Source organism: Panthera pardus, unplaced genomic scaffold (genome assembly GCF_024362965.1).
Source record: "Panthera pardus isolate Hobbes unplaced genomic scaffold, ASM2436296v1 HiC_scaffold_27, whole genome shotgun sequence".
In the NCBI taxonomy this organism is placed as follows: Eukaryota; Metazoa; Chordata; class Mammalia; order Carnivora; family Felidae; genus Panthera; species Panthera pardus.
The window spans coordinates 6,297,363-6,315,907 of record NW_026526843.1 but is presented as its reverse complement, the minus strand read 5'-3'; the positions used below and the strand labels follow the sequence as shown (position 1 = coordinate 6,315,907).

Here is an 18,545-nt window from a genome sequence, read left to right as displayed (position 1 = left end):
CATGACCCTACCTATTTCTCCTGACTCCTGTATTATTTTGAGATAAATCCCAGACATCAAACCATTTTCATCTGTAAATGATTCAGCATGTATTTCTAAAAGATAGGACTCTTTTTTTTTTTTTTGCCATAACCACAACATATTATTCCACATTTTAAAAACCACAATAATTCCTTGGTATCAACGTATGTTCAAGTCAGTGTTCACATTTCCAATCGTCTCATGTCAGAGATGTGTATTTTAAATTTTTTTTAATGTTTATTTATTTTTGAGAGACAGAGAGCGAGACACAGTGCGAGCAGGGGTAGGGGCAGAGAGAGAAGGAGACACAGAATCGGAAGCAGGCTCCAGGCTCCAAGCTGTCAGCACAGAGCCGGACACGGGGCTCGAACCCACGAACTGTGAGATCACGACCTGAGCCGAAGTCGGACACATAACCGACTGAGCCACCCAGGCGCCCCAGAGATGTGTATTTTAACGTTTACTCGAATCGGGATATAAATGAGGTCCATATGTTGCTACTGGTTGATATTTCTTTAAGTCTCTCTTTATAGGTTTCCCCTTTCGTGTTCTTCTTTGCAATTTATTTGTTGAAGAAACCAAGTTGTTTGTCCCGCTAGACAAACAATGGATAGTATCTTAGATGCCCTGAAAAACAGGAATATTTTTACTTTATCAAACTTAAAAACTTTCCACATTCCCCAGTTTTCACTTAACGAGCACAAGACTCCTTTCTTGGCACTTGAGGCCACAGAGGTTGTTGGTTGCCTCCCCAGCACCAATTCCCCATTACTTTACTTCCTCTTTACCAAGTTCTGATTTTGTCCTATGGGTCCCGAGGGAAATGCACTCTATAATCTTAGCTCCGGAAGTGGGTCTGCCGGGGCAAAGGGTGATCCCACCCCCAACCGCCAGTGACTGGTTAAGAAGTGGACATTTGAGTCAGTCCATTCTGTCTAGTGAGACCCAAGGAGGGATTTGTCACCACTTCTAACAGAAAGTTGACCCAGAGAGCCATTCTCCATGAAGCTCGCACTCAGCTGATGTCATCTGATGGCGGGAGGGCCGAGGATGAAGCTGGCAGGACAGACAGCGGAGTATGGGATGGAGACCACGTGGGTTGGCATCAGAACGGAGCAGTGGATCAAACTGATCAGGCTTGAGCTACCCCTGGGCTTCCCGGTCCCATGGCCAAGACGCCTCCTTATTGTCTAAGCCAGTTTGAGCTGGGCCATCTGACTGGAAGTCTAGAACATCCTAACAGACTCACAGCCCTTAAGAGGACCCCAATCCACCTCTCTGGCTGTCTCTCCTATCGCTCCCTTCTACATCCTTTCTGCCACGGCCAAAATAGTCTTCTCGCCATTTCCCACGCTGCCCTGTGATTTTTTTTTTTAACCCGTGCCTCTGCTCAGAGACCCTGTGGCTGCAAACTGTTCCCCAGTTTCCCTTCCTCTCTATGTACCTATCCAAACCTTTCCCTTCCTCCCACGTTGCATGTGAAATGTTGCTTGTCCCTGAAGCTTCTTTCAGAATGCCGCCTGCCGTCCCCTCCTCTTTCTGGGTTTTCTTTGAACCCGGGTTACATTATGTGCGCCCTCTCCTTCCAGCACAATGGAGCCTTGCCTTGCAGGACAACACCCGTATACTTGACCCCTCTCCCCTCCTAGACCTTAAGCCCTTCAAGGGCAGGGACCGGCTGCATTCCGCTCTATCCCCGAAATGCCCAGCACAGAGCCTGAGACACAACTGTTTTCTAGGAGGGCTCAGTGGCCTTTGAAAGAAATTGGTAGATTTCCAAATTTGCCCGTAACACACGCAAACACAGTTTGAAAATGGGGAGGGTGGGATCAACTGAAAGGCAACATCTTCCCCCAGGTTCCAACCAAAGGCCGGGTGGCCCCTTGGGGACTTTGTCTGACCACACCTGAGTAACTCGAGAGAGGGTTCCAACAGTTAACAGAAAGGTGACTTCAGACACGCCGAGCTTCAGGGAGACCCAGTCTGAGGAGGGAGCGGACAATTTTAAGGAAGAGGTGTGGCACAAACGTCGGTCCTGGGGTCCGATCCCAGTTTGGGAGGACTGGTTATGTTCCAAGACGTCACCTTGGACACCTTCCTCACATCTGTGGGGCTCAACCCCCTCATCTAAGAAAATGGCGGGAACGAGAGTGCCTACCTCGAGGGTCTGCCGCGAACAGGAACGAAGCAACGTGGTCGACGTGCCTATACCCGTAGTATGTGTTCGGTACGATCGCAACCGCCCCTCAAAGCAAGGAAGACGGTGCTCACAGAGTGGGCGGGAGAAGGGAGTGAAAAGCAGGGGGAACGGGAACGGGACGGTGGGGGTGGGGAGGGAACAAAGTATCTCCGAGCAGACCTTTCTGGACTGCTCTCTTATTACGTTCCACCCTCGGAACGAACTGCAACTAGGATACGGGGGCCTAAACAAAAGACACTAACAAATCAAACTGCCTCACAGGTGAATAACACAGCCACGCCGAAAGGGAGGCAGAAGAAAATAACTCCGGGCAACAGTATTTCAACCGGATGCTGTAAGGCTTGCGACGAAGCGATCTGCGCCCAGACACTGGGCTCTTGTTAGGTAAATCTGTTACGGGCACCTGTAACCACTTTTACGATCCTGGGGTTGGACAGGGTAGTGAATTGAGCCAGATTCTCCCAAAGCAAAAGGGTTCACAAGGAAGGGAAGGAGAGGGCTAGAATGAATCCTGCCGTGTGGATTAGAGCAGACACCAGTGGGAACTCCTCATTTTCACACGTAGATGGATACAAACATAGACACGTGTGTGAGTGTGCATGCTTCGTCTTCTAGCTCTGCCCACTAGGAGGACCCGGAGGCAGGGACACCCCAGCGGTACTGAGGACACCTAACTGCCACATCCTGGTGTCTAACGCCGTTCTTCAACACCAGCCGGGGCTCCTTGAGGTGACGGCTGATTCTGGCCCGGGGCTCCAGGGGAAGCCGTGGGCAATATAACTGAACCATAGCTCGCAAAGGTCGTCGTAATGAATGAAAGAGAAAAAAATGTTGGGAAAGGGAGCTTCGCTGTAAAGCCACCAAGTTTGAAAGTCACTTCGGTCATGAGTCACAAGGACGAGGCTCGCTGTGAAGTGCACCCAGATCGTGTAAAGAGAAAACTTGAAAGAATCTGGCAGTTTTTACCAGTAATGCTTGAAGTTACAAATAACAATGAAAAACCATTAAAAAAAAATCATTACTCTTTCAAGTGGTTTGAAGTATCTATAAAATTCACATTTAAAAATGGCAAAGAGCACACACACAATCCTTCATGCCAGGAAGTTATTTTGTCTGAAGCTGCCCATGGGATCGTAAAAGGAGCCAGCAGAACAACTCGAAGATCACGTTGGAAGAACTCCGTAACTGTCTTTGAAAAGGGTTCCTAGCGCTGGAGGAAGTCAGTTTACATTCCTAGTGATCGGCTGTAACCTCAAAAAGCTGCTTAATGTTCAAGTCATTTGGAGTTATTACCTTCAATGAGCTTAATATTTTTCTCTATGCTGTCAGTGTATTCGTTTGCACATAAAAGCTGGGCATTAACGTTTAAGTGGCAATGAACTAAGAGGGCAGGTTCTGGAATAAGACTGCCTGGGTTCAAATTCTTTTTCTGCCCCCTCTAGCTGTGTGATCCTGGGCAAATTACGCAACCTCTCTGGGCCTGCATTTCTTCATCTGCAAAATCGGGATGATCAAAAAACATCTGCCTCGGGGCGCCTGGATCGCTGTCGCTTAAGCATCTGACCTGATAAGGGATCAGGTCGTGATCTCCAGGTTTGTGCGATGGGGACTCAGTCTGGTTCTGTGCTGACAGCACAAGCGTGCTTGGGATTCTCTCTCCACCCCTCCCCTGCTTGCGTGCATGCACGCGCACAGTCTCTCTCTCTCTGTCTCAAAATAAATAAACATCTTTTAAAAACACAAAAACAATCTGCCTCATAGGGGTATCATAGAGATTCAACAGTGCTTACTTAGTATGACTCCATTCCGTATGGTAATCATTCAGTATTAGCTGGTATTAACAAGAAACAGAATTTTCTGTTTCTTGGGTTTTTTTGCTCACCCTGAAATGTTGAGCATTTTGCTTCTAATTCTAGGTGATTCACATATCATTTTTCAATAGTTTATTTGCTTTTTGAGCTCCTATCACTTATCCAACAAATACTTAGCACTGTAGCAGCCAGGCACGGCTGCAGGTGTTGGAAATACGGCGGGGAAAAGACCGGCGAGGTCCTGCCCTGACAGGCCCAAGGGTCTATTAGGGAAGCCAGGCAGGAAGCAGAGAAAGATCGATCGGCAGGTGCTTCTAAGGGAACCCCTCTGCCACAGACGTCACCACGTAGGCCACGTAAAGTCAACCGCTATCCGACCCCAGTGACCCTCCCAGGAAGGAGGTAAGGCGCGCTGCCTTGCGAGGAGCCGTGCCCAGGCTGTCACCCACCTCGCGTTGCGGGGTTGTGCCGTGCGGCAGTTTCTCATCCCTCCCCCGCCCCCCGGCTTCGGGCTAAGCCATGGGACTTGCCACCTTGCCTCCCGAGTGGGGACAGAGCTGCCGGCTAGAAAAGCATTTAGTGGAGCGTAGAGGCGGCTCCTCCACGACAGGGCAACTAGCCCTTGTGTCATCCGCCCTCTCTGGTTTGGTGTCATCCTGTGGGACTGGGGATGCGGGCAGCTGCGTGGCGCCGGTCTCACTTTCGCCGAGACCGCATCCGCCTGGGCTGTTTCCTCCCCAGCCCGACAGTGCAGAGGGCCACGAGGAAAGTGAAACGGAATGTGGCAGAGGGCGACTTTGAGGCTGTTAGGGGAGACCGGGGAAGGGTCCACTGGGGTGGTACGTGAGCCAGCCCGGCTGATCTGGGGGAACGGAGTGGCAGGCAGAAGGAACAGCAGTAACGGGGGCCCTGAGGCAAGGTGGGGGGACTGGCAGGTCTGAGGAACTGAGAGAAAAGCAGCGAGGCTGCAGTGAAGGGAACAAGGTGCACGTGAATTTTCCAAGGAAGAGAGATGCTTACCCCTTCCTTAAGCACCAACATTGCCTTGGATGGGAATGTTCCTTTTGTCTGTTTGGTTTTAAGTTTCTTTCTTTTGAGAGACAGAGAGAGAGAGAGAGAGAGACAGAGAGAAAGAAAGAGAGAGAATCCCAAGCAGGCTCTGTGCTGTCAGCACAGCACGAACTCACGAACGGCAGGAGCGTGACCTGAGCTGAAACCAAGAGTCGGACGCTCATCCGACTGAGCCGCCCAGGCGCCCCGTGGGAATATTCCTAAAACAGACTCCATGTTCCCGTATCTCCTAAAATCAAGCAAATGGCATTTCACTTTCCTCTCCTCATGCACCTCCCTTATCATACAAGGCTGTAACGAAAGTGCAGCCGAGGACTACTGACGTGTGCCCTGTATGCCCATCTGCTCCTCTAAATGACTAAGCGACCCCAGAAGGCTTTGGCTTTTTTGCCGTTGGTGCTCTTCCTCTACCTTGACAGACCGTTATTCCAGAAATTACTGATGCTCCCATGGTGTGTCCCTTCTGTCATCTTATGAACGGACTACACGTAACCTGTTCTAAATTGGTTAAAGAAATAAAATGATTAGAAGCGTATGCCCGAAAAGCGGGTGAAGTAAGCGCTGAGAACTCTTATGAGAAAAGTGCATGAGGGGCGCCTGGGTGGCTCGGTGGGTGGAGCGTCTGACTCTTGGTTTCGGCTCAGGTCATGATGTCACAGCTCGGGAGTTCAAGCCCCGCGCTGGGCTCTGCGCTGACAGTGCGGAGCCTGCTTGGGATTCCATCTCTCTCTGCCCCTCCCGCACTCCCTCTCTCTCTAAAAATAGATGAACTTTTTAAAAAAGCATTAAAAAAAAAAAGAAATAAAAAAGAAAAGTGTGTGAGCTCCCGGGGCCTTCCTTCCTGGCTGCCAGCTGGGCTTCCTGATGGGTTTACCAAGCAGCTCAAACATCGCCCAACCAGAAACCAAGGAGTTCCGGTGAATCAGAAGAAAACAGCTGAGCTTCTTCATGACACTGTAGCAAGAATCAGACCTTATTTTAATTCTCTGCCACTTACCGGCCATGCACCTAAGTTCTCAAAACATTCATTTCTTTCAGCATCAACTAATGTTCACGGAGCCCTTGCTAGGTCCCAGGCCACACCGTCCTGTGTCACCTGCACTACCGCATCTAACTAGCCTCACGGCACGCCTGTGGAGAGCCAGCATTCCCCCCGTTCATGAGCTGGAAACGGGTTCCAAGGTTCAGTCACTCAATGTCATACAGCTAATAAGCAAAGGTCAGGGTGGTCTAACCCAGGGCTCTTAGCCATTCATCCATTCAACATCACCTGAGTTCCCGGTAACTTTGAGACACTGAGTCTACATCAGTGCACGAGACAGATAAAAATTCTTGCCTCCCTAATGGGGCTCAAGTTCTAGAAGACTTGGATGGGGGACACAAAGAGTAAGCAATACATACAAATGTAGATAACGCAGCACGTTTTTACTTTATACCACTTGAAACTGCCAACAGCCAATAATTTTTTACCTGCAAGAACGGTCATTTCACACGGTTCAACCTGACCGGAGGTGGGAAGTGCACCCGAAAAGGTGGCGGGGGAGAAGCAGCAGGACGCAGCCCATGGGGTAGCCCACCGGGAGGTGACGTGTTGACGGGAGGAGAGGAATCGGGACTCACGGCGGGTACTCCACTTGCGTGCACCAACGCCAACCTCGACGTCACAGGGTTATGAGGATCAAAGGAGAGAACGGAAGTGAAAAGGTTTTCTGCGAGTTCTAGGACTGCGACAAATGGTTACTTGGTATTACTTAAAGTTCTTCCCTACTTCGCTCCCGGGAATTACAGCAACTTTTTAAGGCATCGATACGGCTAGATGGCTCACGGGGTTGCCGGTTCATACCCTACCTGGGGCAGAGAAGCCACTGAGAGTTTGGGTTTCAAACTTTTCTTCCTGCTCCCAGAAAACAAGAGGTTTTGCTGCTGCTGGTCTTTAATCAGTAAGGTATTGTCTACATGAGGAAGGGAGCATCACGTGTCTGCAGGCAGACTGCTGAGCCGCATGCGAGACTGCGATGTGAGCCATCTAACACAACTCCGAGACAAAGCCGTGTCGCGTTAACACAGTGAGGTGTGAGAAAGTACACCGTGTGTCGGAAATTTAACGTCCCCCGGGTTGGTAAGGATTTCACCAGCTCCGCCAACCCACTCTACCAGGTAATCAGTATTTGCTATGCTTGGTAAAGATTACAACTAAAATAGCTGCTAAAACTTAACAGACAAGGAAAAGGTAACCGACACAAAAACTACACTAGGTTAATTTGTAGAGAAATGATAGGTATGCATAGTTTCTTTTAAAGAGACAGCCTTTATTGTAAGGATTTTTACACTGAAGAATTCAAAACGTGGTCAAGTTTTCTGGAATTTGCAGATTTGTATTTAAAAGGAACTGTTGACAAAGAGTTACCGGAAATCATCTGAACAAGTGAGAAAATACAGTCGATACTACTGAAACAGTAAAATAATTCCAGGACGTATGGCTTATCCAACACAACAATACCTTAGATGCTGTCACTGATAGGAAAACTGTTTCTTCCTCTTCTAAATACACAGTAGTATAATTACCAATATTCAATCACTTCTGTTCTTTCCTGAATATATAAAAATTAAAATACCAATTAAAAAACTAATACATCTTCTCTTTAAATGTTTCTTACAGATACAATTTCATTATTTTCATTCAATAGTGGTGTGGTTTAAGAGATTTTTCATTCACAAGTCAAACACCAATCCACCCAAAGGGAACTGATAGTCTATATGCTTATAGTGCAAATAAAGAACTGACATTTCTAAAATACAAAACAGATAAAATTCTTAGGAGATACATGCAGAAAGCTCTACTAGGCAGCTGGCCACAGAACTAGAACACGGGACTGGTGATTCCAAGGGGACTCCAGGCGCTTCCAAACTCAACTTGAAATCTCATCTTACGCTTTGTATTTTGCTTTTCCAGTTTCACTAATGACACAAACGTGCTGTAAAACAGAAAGTCAGAAATCCACATCAGAAAAGCGTATTCTGCGACACAAGGCAAGAAGCGCGTTCTGCACCGTGCCGCGGGGCTGTTCGCTGGACAGACAGATGTTCGCGCGGCCTGGCTAATCTCCCCCGCCCGTGTGCACCAACGCGCTCTCGGGCCTCCCGCCTACGGAGCAGAGGCGGGGATCTGAAGGAGAGTGAGTGCAAAGACTTGAACCAGTTCGTTTATTTCGTACTTATGACCACATCTATCATCCGCAATCATAATGGGACAGTGACTGTGTACTAAAGCTGCTCAACTGTTGCAGCCAGCAAGAAGTGTCGCGCTAGCCTGGCCACGTTCCAGCTCTCAGGACGTCTGCACTCGACTACAGCTTTATGTGACTAATGGGAACCATCAGTCTGTTCCAATGATGAGGTGCTGGAAAGAGAAAACAATTCTTCTCTTTCGTAAATTTGTATACGGGTTCTGAAAAATGAGAGCGAGGAAAAGAAGCATTACTTACATTCAAGTCCCTGAAGTATTCATTGTAGTCAAGGGCATATCCTACGACAAACTTGTCTGGGATTTCAAATCCGACAACTACAAAGAATCACAGTTCATCACTTAGATACAGCACATCACTTTCCGATCCAATGCTTACAAATGTGCCTTCTCCGCAAATATTCTCTAAAGTAACTCTACACCATTTCCTACAAAACTCGTTTGGGTTAAAGATGGTTCAATGATTGACAAAAAGTAATTCACTTACAGTCTGGTTTATAGCCAACGCTTCGAGGGGTCCTCTTCACCAGCAAGCTGTTAGTGACAAAATGTAACATGTGACATACGGAGACATGACAGGGCACCACACAAGAGAACATCAGTGCTCTGAAACCTGCTTTCACCTGCATGTAGAATATACTACGTTCGGTTTCAACACACCCCAAGGCACACTGTGAAACGGCGAGCTGGGTCACAGGGATCGCTGGGCAGGAGCAGCAGTGAGTTCACACCACAGATGAGGCCCTTGACTGAGCCCCACCTGGAACACGATCGACTGTCCTGAGAGCTGCACCCCGAGCGCCCGTGCACCCATCGAAGGGCGGCTAATCAGAAGGATGAATGGATGGGGAGTGCCAACGAGTGGTTCAGAATCCCTGGAAATCCAATCCTAACGCTGCAAACGGGTAGGAGAGGTGAGCATCACCTTTTGAGACCTTTAATTCGTGGCTTACAAAGATCTTTAGGCTGAAATATAACTAGCATGCTGGAGGAGCTAGTATTTACTTCTGAGAGCAAAAATCACAGGTGGGATAAGCCACCTCCAACATAAGCCAATCTTGTAACTCAAGTGCCTACTACCTGCTGAAAATCTTCAGCCATTAAGAAAAGTTGTAGACGGTGTTTCGACAGCCTTTACGCATGTTAAGGGCAGTCCCGATACAACTTATGATTTTATACCTTCCTAGATAAATATATTTAAAAAGCTGGGAAGGACAGGAAGCGATTCTCAACTTTAGCTGCACGTCAGAATGACCTGGGAACTTTAACAGAACAACACTCAAGATACCCACACCACACCCCTGACCCATACATCAGAACTGCTACGGATGGGACACCGACACAGGTTTCTTTTTGTTTTGTTTTGTTTTAATTTTTACAGTCTGTAGAAGTGGGTAAATTATATAGACATAGCTCAGAGATCTTGCAGGTTTGGTTTGAGAGCACCACAACAAAGCAAATATCACAAAAGAGCGAGTCAAATGAATTTTTGGGTCTCCCAGTGCACAAAGTTATGTTTACACTGCGCTGTAGTCTATTAGGTGTGCAACAGCATTATGTCTAAAAAGTGTTCATACCTTAATTTAAAAACAGTGTATTGTTAAAACATGCTAAAACCATCATCTGAGCTTTCAGAAGTCATAATCACCGATCGCAGATCCCCACGGCAAGTATACAATAATAATGAAAAACTCTGCAACATTCCAAGAATCATCCAAATGTGACACAGACGACATGAGCAAATACTATTGGAAAAAGGAACGGCGCCTGCGTACCGACTTGCCCGATGCAGGGCTGCCACAGGCCTTCAGTCTGTAAAACACAGCACCTGCAAAGTGCGATGAGGCACAGCACAAAAGAGTGAGCTACACCTGTATTAAAAGCTACTAAGCAGCTAGAGAGTCCAACGTTAACAGCTTTTTCAAAGTTTTCATTTTGAAATAATTATGGATCCCCAGGAAGCCACAAAAGTGCACGGGAGGTCCTACGTGCCCTCTCCGCAGGTTCCTCGTCGCTAGGAGCTTGCCACCACCAGTTCCCACACAGACTCTGGGGAACCGACCTTCTCCAGATTCCACCAGTCACTCACACGTATATTTGTGTGTGTGCGCGTGCGTATACCTCTTGGCAATTTCATCACACGCGTGGATCCATGTAACCACCACCACACTGAAGATACAGAACTTTCCATCACACGAGGCTCTCTCTGTCCACCTCTTTATTTCCAGTCACGCCCACCCATTACCCCCCTCACCCCGGCAAGCACTAATTCGTTGTCCGTTTCTATCATTTTGTCACTTTAAGGGGGTTGCGTAAATGGACTCACACAGGAGGTGAGCTTTCAGGATGGGCTCTTATCAGCACAACCCCCCCGAGGCTCAGCCAAGCGGCCGCGTGGCTCAATGGCGCGCTCCTCTGTCCCGCTGAGCGGGGCTCCACAGAAGGTGCACGGCGGTCTGCTTAGCCATTCACCCACTGAGGGACATTTTGGTTGTTTCCGGTTTGGGGCTATTACAGATGAAGCCGCTATGAACTTTCATACACAAATTTTTGTGAGAACGTGAATCCTCATTTCTCTGGGATAAACGCAGATGCTGGAGTCCTATGACAGCTACGTGTTTCGTTTCTCACGAAACTGCCAGACTATTTGCCAAAGCAGCCATTCCGTTTGACATTCCTATCGGTTCATAGTTTTTAAGTGTTTTATTTTTTATTTTTTGAGAGAGAGGGCATGAGCAGGGGAGAGGGGCAGGGTGGGGGAGAGAGAGAGACAATCTCAAGCAGGCTCCATGATCAGCACCTGGATGCGGGACCTGAGCCAAAATCAAGGGTCAGATGCTCAACCGACTGCACCACCCAGGCGCCCCAATAGTGCTTACATTTTGAATTAAACTTTTAAGTTAAAATGGTTACCTAGTCATTCTTAAAGCTGCACTGAATAACAAAAATAAGCTCTCATGCTTACTCTTCTTATGTATAAAGCACAGATACACACATACTGTAAACAACGTATTTGAGATATTAAAATTCACCGGTGAGGGAGAGACTAAGAAGAAAAGGTTAAGAAACACTGACTTAGGCCAAATGCATCAGTAAGAAATGACCTAAGTATTTATTCTTTGAGCACGTCATACCTCCAGCGACACAAAATCCCTCTTTCATGAGGCATTCTCAATTCCACAGCATACTCCGGGAAAGAGGGACAAAGGAACATTCAGAAGCTACAGGACATCCTAGGTCACAGTAGGTTGACATCTACAATCCTAAAGGGCACGTAGAGAAATAAGCAAGAGCCCCGATTGGCTTCTAGGGTACTAGTGCCCTAAGAGTGCATCATTATACACTCTTGTCACAGAAAAATTATAGCATGGTCAATGATTTCAAAATAAACGCTGAAACTGCAAATATATAAAACAACAAAACAACAAAAACCAAAAAACCATCTGGGATGTTACCCTACCGAAAACTTAAGGCGGTAAAGCACGAACTCTGAGCCGGCTCGCCTGGCTTCAAATCTCACCTCTAGAGTGTGCTAGCCAGGCTGTGTGCCTTCGGCCAGCTCCCTACGCCTTGGTACCCTTATCTGCAAAGTGGGAGTAAAGTGCTATCTCCCGGTTGTCAGGGATTACACTGTAATTATAATGAAATACAATTATGATTAAGCTGCAAACAAAGGTAAAACTAAGAAAGCAAAAGCCAAACAGCACAGGCAGGGCCCGGAGGTGAGGCTGGCACGTGTCACCACTACCTGGACCTCGGAACCCATCCCCCTCCTGCCACCTCCGAACCTCAATTTGGGATCCTTGGTCTCATTTTTTCAAGAAAGTCCCAAACCATCTACCATGCTACCTGGGACAAGTTGATACCATTATCAGCATGCTGAAAAACCAAATGTTAATGATATTAGGCAAAAATGACTGCAATGAAGGGCTTTGTTAACACATGACAAAATTATTTACAAAGGATATTTACTGAGTCTTATTTGAGATCACATTACTTTTTGAAGACAACACGACTCGAGCACATTTACCGTTACAAAGAAGCAATTACTTAATCCTGTTTCAAATGAAGAAAATGCCCCATGTCATAATGTTATATACATACCTTGCAACCTTGACCATCTTTGGATTATGCTGCTTGACCATGGACAGCAAGGTTTGCATTGTTTTGCCAGTGTCAATTATATCCTTAAAAAAAAAGAGAAAAGACATTTATATAGTTAATAAAACTGAGAAATTATATAAATACAAAATGCCAAAGTGCTGTGTGTAAATGGAATAATGCTTTTTTTTTTTTTTTTTTAGTGTAACCAACTCTCGGATGCACGTGGTTAATAGACCACATTCTGAGAAACACTGCTTTATGCCATCTTGAAAGTATCCAAAAAAATAAGGTTTTACTATATAAAATGACTTTACATGAAGGTGAATCTTAGCTATTTAGTCAACATTAACGGGGCGCCTGGCTGGCTCAATAGGCACAGCACGTGACTCCTGATTTCAGGGTGGTGAGTTCAAGCCCTGTGGTGGGTGTGGAACCTACTTAATTTAAAAAAAAGTAGGACATTATCCAAAAGAAACCCATCTCCAGTTGAGAAAAAACTTCTTAAACCATAACCCTAATGCTCTTCAACGAAAACCCTCCACAGATGGTGTAAAGCTTCACAAAGTGGTACCTGTGAGTCATCAGCAACGTCAGGGCTACAGACCTGAGAAAGAGGCGGATTTCCGGGCCGCGGTGGCTAGAGTTCGGATGGCCCCCAAGACTCCCACTGCCCAGTGGACACGCCCAGGATAACCCCCACCCCCAGCATGAGCAGGCCTGTGAAAATGAGGGGGACGGTCACTCTTGTGATTAGCTCTATGAGACAGCGCACCGGAGAGAGGATCTCCTGCTGGTTCCGAAGAAGTCAGCTGCCAGGTGAGAGGGCCCCGTGCAAGGGCGCGAGGTCGGCCTTTAGAAGCTGGGAGCCGCCCCAGGCCAGCAGCCAGGAAGACAACGGGGCCCTCGACCCTGCAACCACAAGCACTAAATTCTGCCAACCACCTAAATGAACTTGGAAGATTACCATGGGCCATGGGTGAGACAGGAGCCCCGGCCTTGATTCAGCCTGATGAGGCCGAGCGGAGGACCCAGCTAACTGGTACTCAGGCCCCTGCCCCATGCAAGCGGAGAGACTACACGTGTGGTTTTCAGCTGGATTTGCAGTAATTTGTTAGGTGGCATTACCCCACACAAAATCAATCTGAAGTGGAATTAATCTACATTTACAAACAAGCAACCGGTTCCCAGGGATATTCCTGCATCCTTGGAAAAGTGTTATCTGTTTAGTTTTTAATCCACAAGCTAAAGTTTCTAAAAACCTTAAAAACAACGAAAATGAATTGGGGGATACTGTTGCTCTTAAGCCTTAAACATTTTACATACAAGAATGAGAACTCATTCTCCTGGTGAGAGTGAAAAAGCATACAACCGCTCTGTTGAGTAATTTGGCAATAACAGTAAAACAAAATGTACTTAGTGTGGTCACTGCACGCCTGAGTGCCTGTATACAGACGGAACTCACACACGTGCATGTAGGGTGCCGCAAAAGGATGCTCTCGGCAGCCCTGTAGGAAAAATGGAAGGGCAACAAACCGGTGGATTTGTCACTGCAATGCGATGTTGCACTTTAAGGCCAACGAACCGTACGTCCCAACACGAACAATCTCAGAATGTATTGAGTGAAAATAACAAGGGGTGAGAGAGAATATGTATAGCGCAGCACTACAGAGATCATTAAATCACAAAATATGTTTTGGATATGGATACACATATGCAATAGAAGTATAAAAAAACATACACGGGAATGATATATATAACTTTAAAAGAAAGAAAAAAAATTTCAAGCCCAAAAGAGAAGGGTAAGAAATATACCAACATTTTTCCATTATCCAATAAAAATAAATTACTAAGTATTTCTCACAAAAAAACAATCTTACTCCCTTTTACATAACACAAGCCCACCATTAAAATTGATGAAGAGGAATTTCTTTCCCTGGATTACCTTTAGGACTATGCGAACTAAGTCAGAAAAGTCATAAATAACTATATTAAAAGAAGGTGGAACTTACCTCAACAATCAAGACATTCTAGAAGAAAAAAAAATGAAAATCAGTACAATGAGTCAGACAGTGTTTCCAATTATAACTCGAATCACATCATAACAAAGTCATCATCCAAATTCCTATTTTAAGATACCTTCCTATATCAAACCCTGATTTAAACAATGGGCCGTCTGCTGGGATATGGAACTCTTTAATTAGAAATTTTCACTATAATGGAATTTTTAAAAATAAAATTTGACCTATATGTTCATTTTTTTAAAAAATCCTCATTATTTTAGGGGCACGTGGGTGGCTCAGTCGGTTAAGCGCCCGACTTCGGCTCAGGTCATGATCTCACGGTTCGTGGGTTCAAGCCCCGCGTCCGGCTCTGTGCTGACAGCTCAGAGCCTGGAGCCTGCTTCGGATTCTGCATCTCCCTCTCTCTCTCTGTTCCTCCCCTACTCTCACTGTGTCTCTCTCTCTCTCAAGAATAAATAAAGATTAAGAAACATTTTTTTAATTCTCATTATTTTAAACAAATGTCTAATCTTGGGCAGAGAGTGAAATTTCTCTGGGCCTCAGTTTACCATGTGTAAAATAAGGGACTTGAACTAGTATGTCTCTTCCAACTCTAACATTCAACAACTGTAATTTTTACTGTAACTCCAAACTCATGCATTTAACTTACCATACGGAATCCAACTCAAAACCCATTTTCTCATTAGGCTGAAACTGATCTGCATTTTCTGGATGTGTTCGTATTCTTGGACTCAACTAAAGAAAGGTACCAATGCTTTCTTCCACCATAAACCCTCAGCCCAGTTTCTACCTCTCAGAATTTTATAACTGGAAAAGCCCTTACAGGAGAAACCATCTAACAATGACCTCCAAGGTAGAGAAGAGCTCTATCTATTCTTATGTCAGTTATGGGAACGAGGCAGCATTTCACATACTGGTTTAATCATTTCATAAGAAAGATTCATGCTATATTGTGTATTTGCAGATCTCATTTCTTGGTTGCATACCTATTGCATCGGAATTTTAATGTTCTATATATTCTTCTAAGTCAGTGGTTATCAAGGTAGGGCACACGAGATCCACAGGGTTGCAAGAAAGAAATATTAGAACTTTCTTTAACCTTACCCTGTTTAACCTGTAATTTTGTGTGTATTTTGTAATATACGTAACACTGTTACCACAGTCTGTATATTATTTACCCCTTTCCTCACATCACAACTAATTTGTCTCTTTTCAAAAGATACCGCAATCTCAATCACTACTAAAGCCGAATACAAGCGGTTATTGGACCCATCATTGTTTCACCACCTACCATGTGGTTCTGTGCTGGCACACGTGAAGGACAACATTCTCCCATCCTAACTGCGGCTCACTGCTGCAGCAATTTACACCACGGGATGGAGTTATAGTTTGAAAACAGAACTGAATCATGAGACACAAACTGTATTCTAGTCTTGGCTCTAATTCTAGCTGCACAATCTTGATTAAATCATAACCACTGACTTCTGGTATTATGATATAGTTTGTACAAACCAATCAAAATCCAAAGCGAGTAAATATTTACCCGATACAAAATCGTAGTATCTAGAGTATGATCTCAATACTGTTTTAAAAATAAACAACGAGGGGCGCCTGGGTGGCTCAGTCGGTTAAGCGTCTGACCCGGTTTCAGCTCAGGTCATGATCTCACGGTTTGAGTTCGAGCCAGGCTCGGGCTCTGCACGGATAGCAAGGAGCCTGCTTAGGATCCTCTCTTTCTCTGCCCCTCCCCTCCATGTGCACCAGCTCACTCGCTCTCTCTCTCAAAACAAATAAATAAACTTAATTTTAAAAATATTTAAAAATAATGAGAATTTCTACCATTATGGAGAGCTCATTTTATGCCAAACAGCTACATCCTTACTTCATAAATGAAAAGAATGAGACTCAGAGGTCAAATAATTTGCCTAAAGTCATAAAACTAGTGAAGTGGTAAAGATCTAAAGAAGTGTTTTCAGGGTCCAAAGCCCATATTCTCAAGCACTAACTGGAAAAAAAGAGGAAAAATATTTATATACCTATGTATCTGCACACACACAGTGTCCCAAAAAGAACTGAAATAGAAAGTCTAAACAATCTCACCACCATGAAATAGCTTCACCCAACTTACGTGTCTTGTTTTTTTTCCCCACAATAAATGTGTTCTACTGTGATGATCGTGAAAAGAAATTTATCTTAGAAAGAGACCTTTAAAGATCACAAAGCCACATAATAGGATAGAGCCATTAGGCGGGAAAGGCAAGGTCAAATGGAATCCCAGGAGGCTTTGAAGGCTAGGCCCCTTCCAGCACTAAAAACTGATTATAGGAGTAAGGACTTCAAATGACTTCTAAATATGGGCAAAGCACGCTAGAAGGGAAGAATAGGTTTGGCAGTGGTATATAAGATGGGCAGGAAGGGGAAAAAGTCAACAGATTATAATTTCTCTTTTGAAGTTTTCAAAAGATGCTGAGGAAGACAAGATTAGTTTGGCATGACACTGACATGGGGCAAGGGGATTTGACACCAGTATTGCATGCTAAAGTTTCCTAACAGATAGTCAAGTAAGCTGTAACCATTAAAACCTAAAAGCCAGAGGAAGAAAAGAGCTGTGGGGCCAGACAGACCTGCATTTAGTCAAGTTCTGCCACTTAGCAGCAGTGTGACTCTGGACAAGTCTTTCAAATTTGCTGAGTCTTAGTTTCCTGATCTGTAAAATAGGGGTAACAGTATTTACCTCATGGGATGGTTGTGATACTTTTATGAGATTATGCCTTTATATTTGGCAGTGTTTACAAATAAAAAAATAACCAGCAGCTGAAAAAAACTGTAACATTCCATGATTTATCACTGGTTACTCAAAAATCATTTCAATGTATCACAAGAATAATATTCAAATATCTTAATATCTCTATTATTTCGGCCAACTGTCTACACTGGAAATATCTTGATGCATTTTAAAGAACTCTTTTTGAGATTTCTTAAAATAGTAGTATGTTTGAATTTATTGAGTATTCTAACTACCAGAAACTGTTGGAAGAGGTCTAATGCACTATTTCACTTAATGCTCTTAATTCTATGAGGTACCTGCCATTACTGTCCCCACCTTACATACGGGAGGACAGAGGGATTAGATAATCTGCCGAGGGTCACACAGAGGAAGTACCGAACCAGGCTTTGGATCAAAGCTGCCCATCTTAGGCCTGGCTCAGATGGTAGAGCATGGGATTCTTCATCTTGAGCCCCATGTTGGGTGTAGAGTTTATTTAAAAACAAACAAAAAAAAGCTGTCCATCTCTAGAACCCACACTTTCACAACTACTACATGTTTTGCTGTGTGAATCTATTTTTTTTTTTTTACTTTTTTTAAGGCTTTATTTATTTATTTATGTAATCTCTATAGCAAACATGGGGCTTGAACTCATGACCTTGAGACCAACAGTCACCCATTCTACCAACTAAGCCAGTCAGGTGCCCTTGAGTGAGTCTGTTTTTAAAAAGAAGACTGTTTCTCGCCCCCGCCCCCAATATATATATAAAGCTTATTTATTTTGAGAGAGAGAATGTACATGCAGGGGAGGGGCAGAGAGAGAGAGAATCCCAAGCAGGCTCCATGATGAGCTGTCAATGCAAAGTCCAGCATGAGGCTAGATCTCACGAACCATGAGATCATGACCTGAGCCGAAATCCAGAGTTGGACGCTTAACTGACTGAGCCGCCCAGGAGATGCCCAAAAATATATTTTTGGACAATTCCAAATTAGATCACCACAGAGAAAGTACTTTGTAACATGGACTTTAATGTTGGATTCTTCTGCCTCTCTTGCATATGACCTAGGGAAAGATAGCTAACTTAGATTGCTTCTAAGAGTTAAATAACCCTTGTTTAGGTGTATAAATAACCATGTAAACTGCCTCTTAGTGATAAAGCACAGTGTTACTAATTGACTCTTGGCATGAAGTCAAGAGAACTCTTTTCTTCCCCTTCAAGACACATACCTTTCCAGTTAAAGTTGAGAGATCATCTCCACCAATTACTTTTATGTCCCCTGTTGACTGGTCATTCTAGTTAAAAAA

At 45.0% G+C, this 18,545-nt stretch overlaps 1 protein-coding gene across 1 annotated transcript in view; it reads right to left on the bottom strand.

Moving 5' to 3' along the window:
• Positions 1-7,391: 7,391 nt before the first annotated feature.
• HPRT1 (hypoxanthine phosphoribosyltransferase 1) overlaps positions 7,392-18,545 on the bottom strand; it is a 35,033-nt gene continuing 23,879 nt past the window's right edge. The window contains exons 4-9 of the mRNA XM_019426948.2: positions 18,468-18,533; positions 14,461-14,478; positions 12,452-12,534; positions 8,835-8,881; positions 8,589-8,665; positions 7,392-8,078 (exon numbers count right to left, since the gene is read on the bottom strand). Coding sequence (XP_019282493.1) covers positions 8,031-8,078; positions 8,589-8,665; positions 8,835-8,881; positions 12,452-12,534; positions 14,461-14,478; positions 18,468-18,533 — 339 coding nt within the window. The 3' untranslated portion in view covers positions 7,392-8,030. The remainder of the gene's footprint in view (positions 8,079-8,588; positions 8,666-8,834; positions 8,882-12,451; positions 12,535-14,460; positions 14,479-18,467; positions 18,534-18,545) is intronic.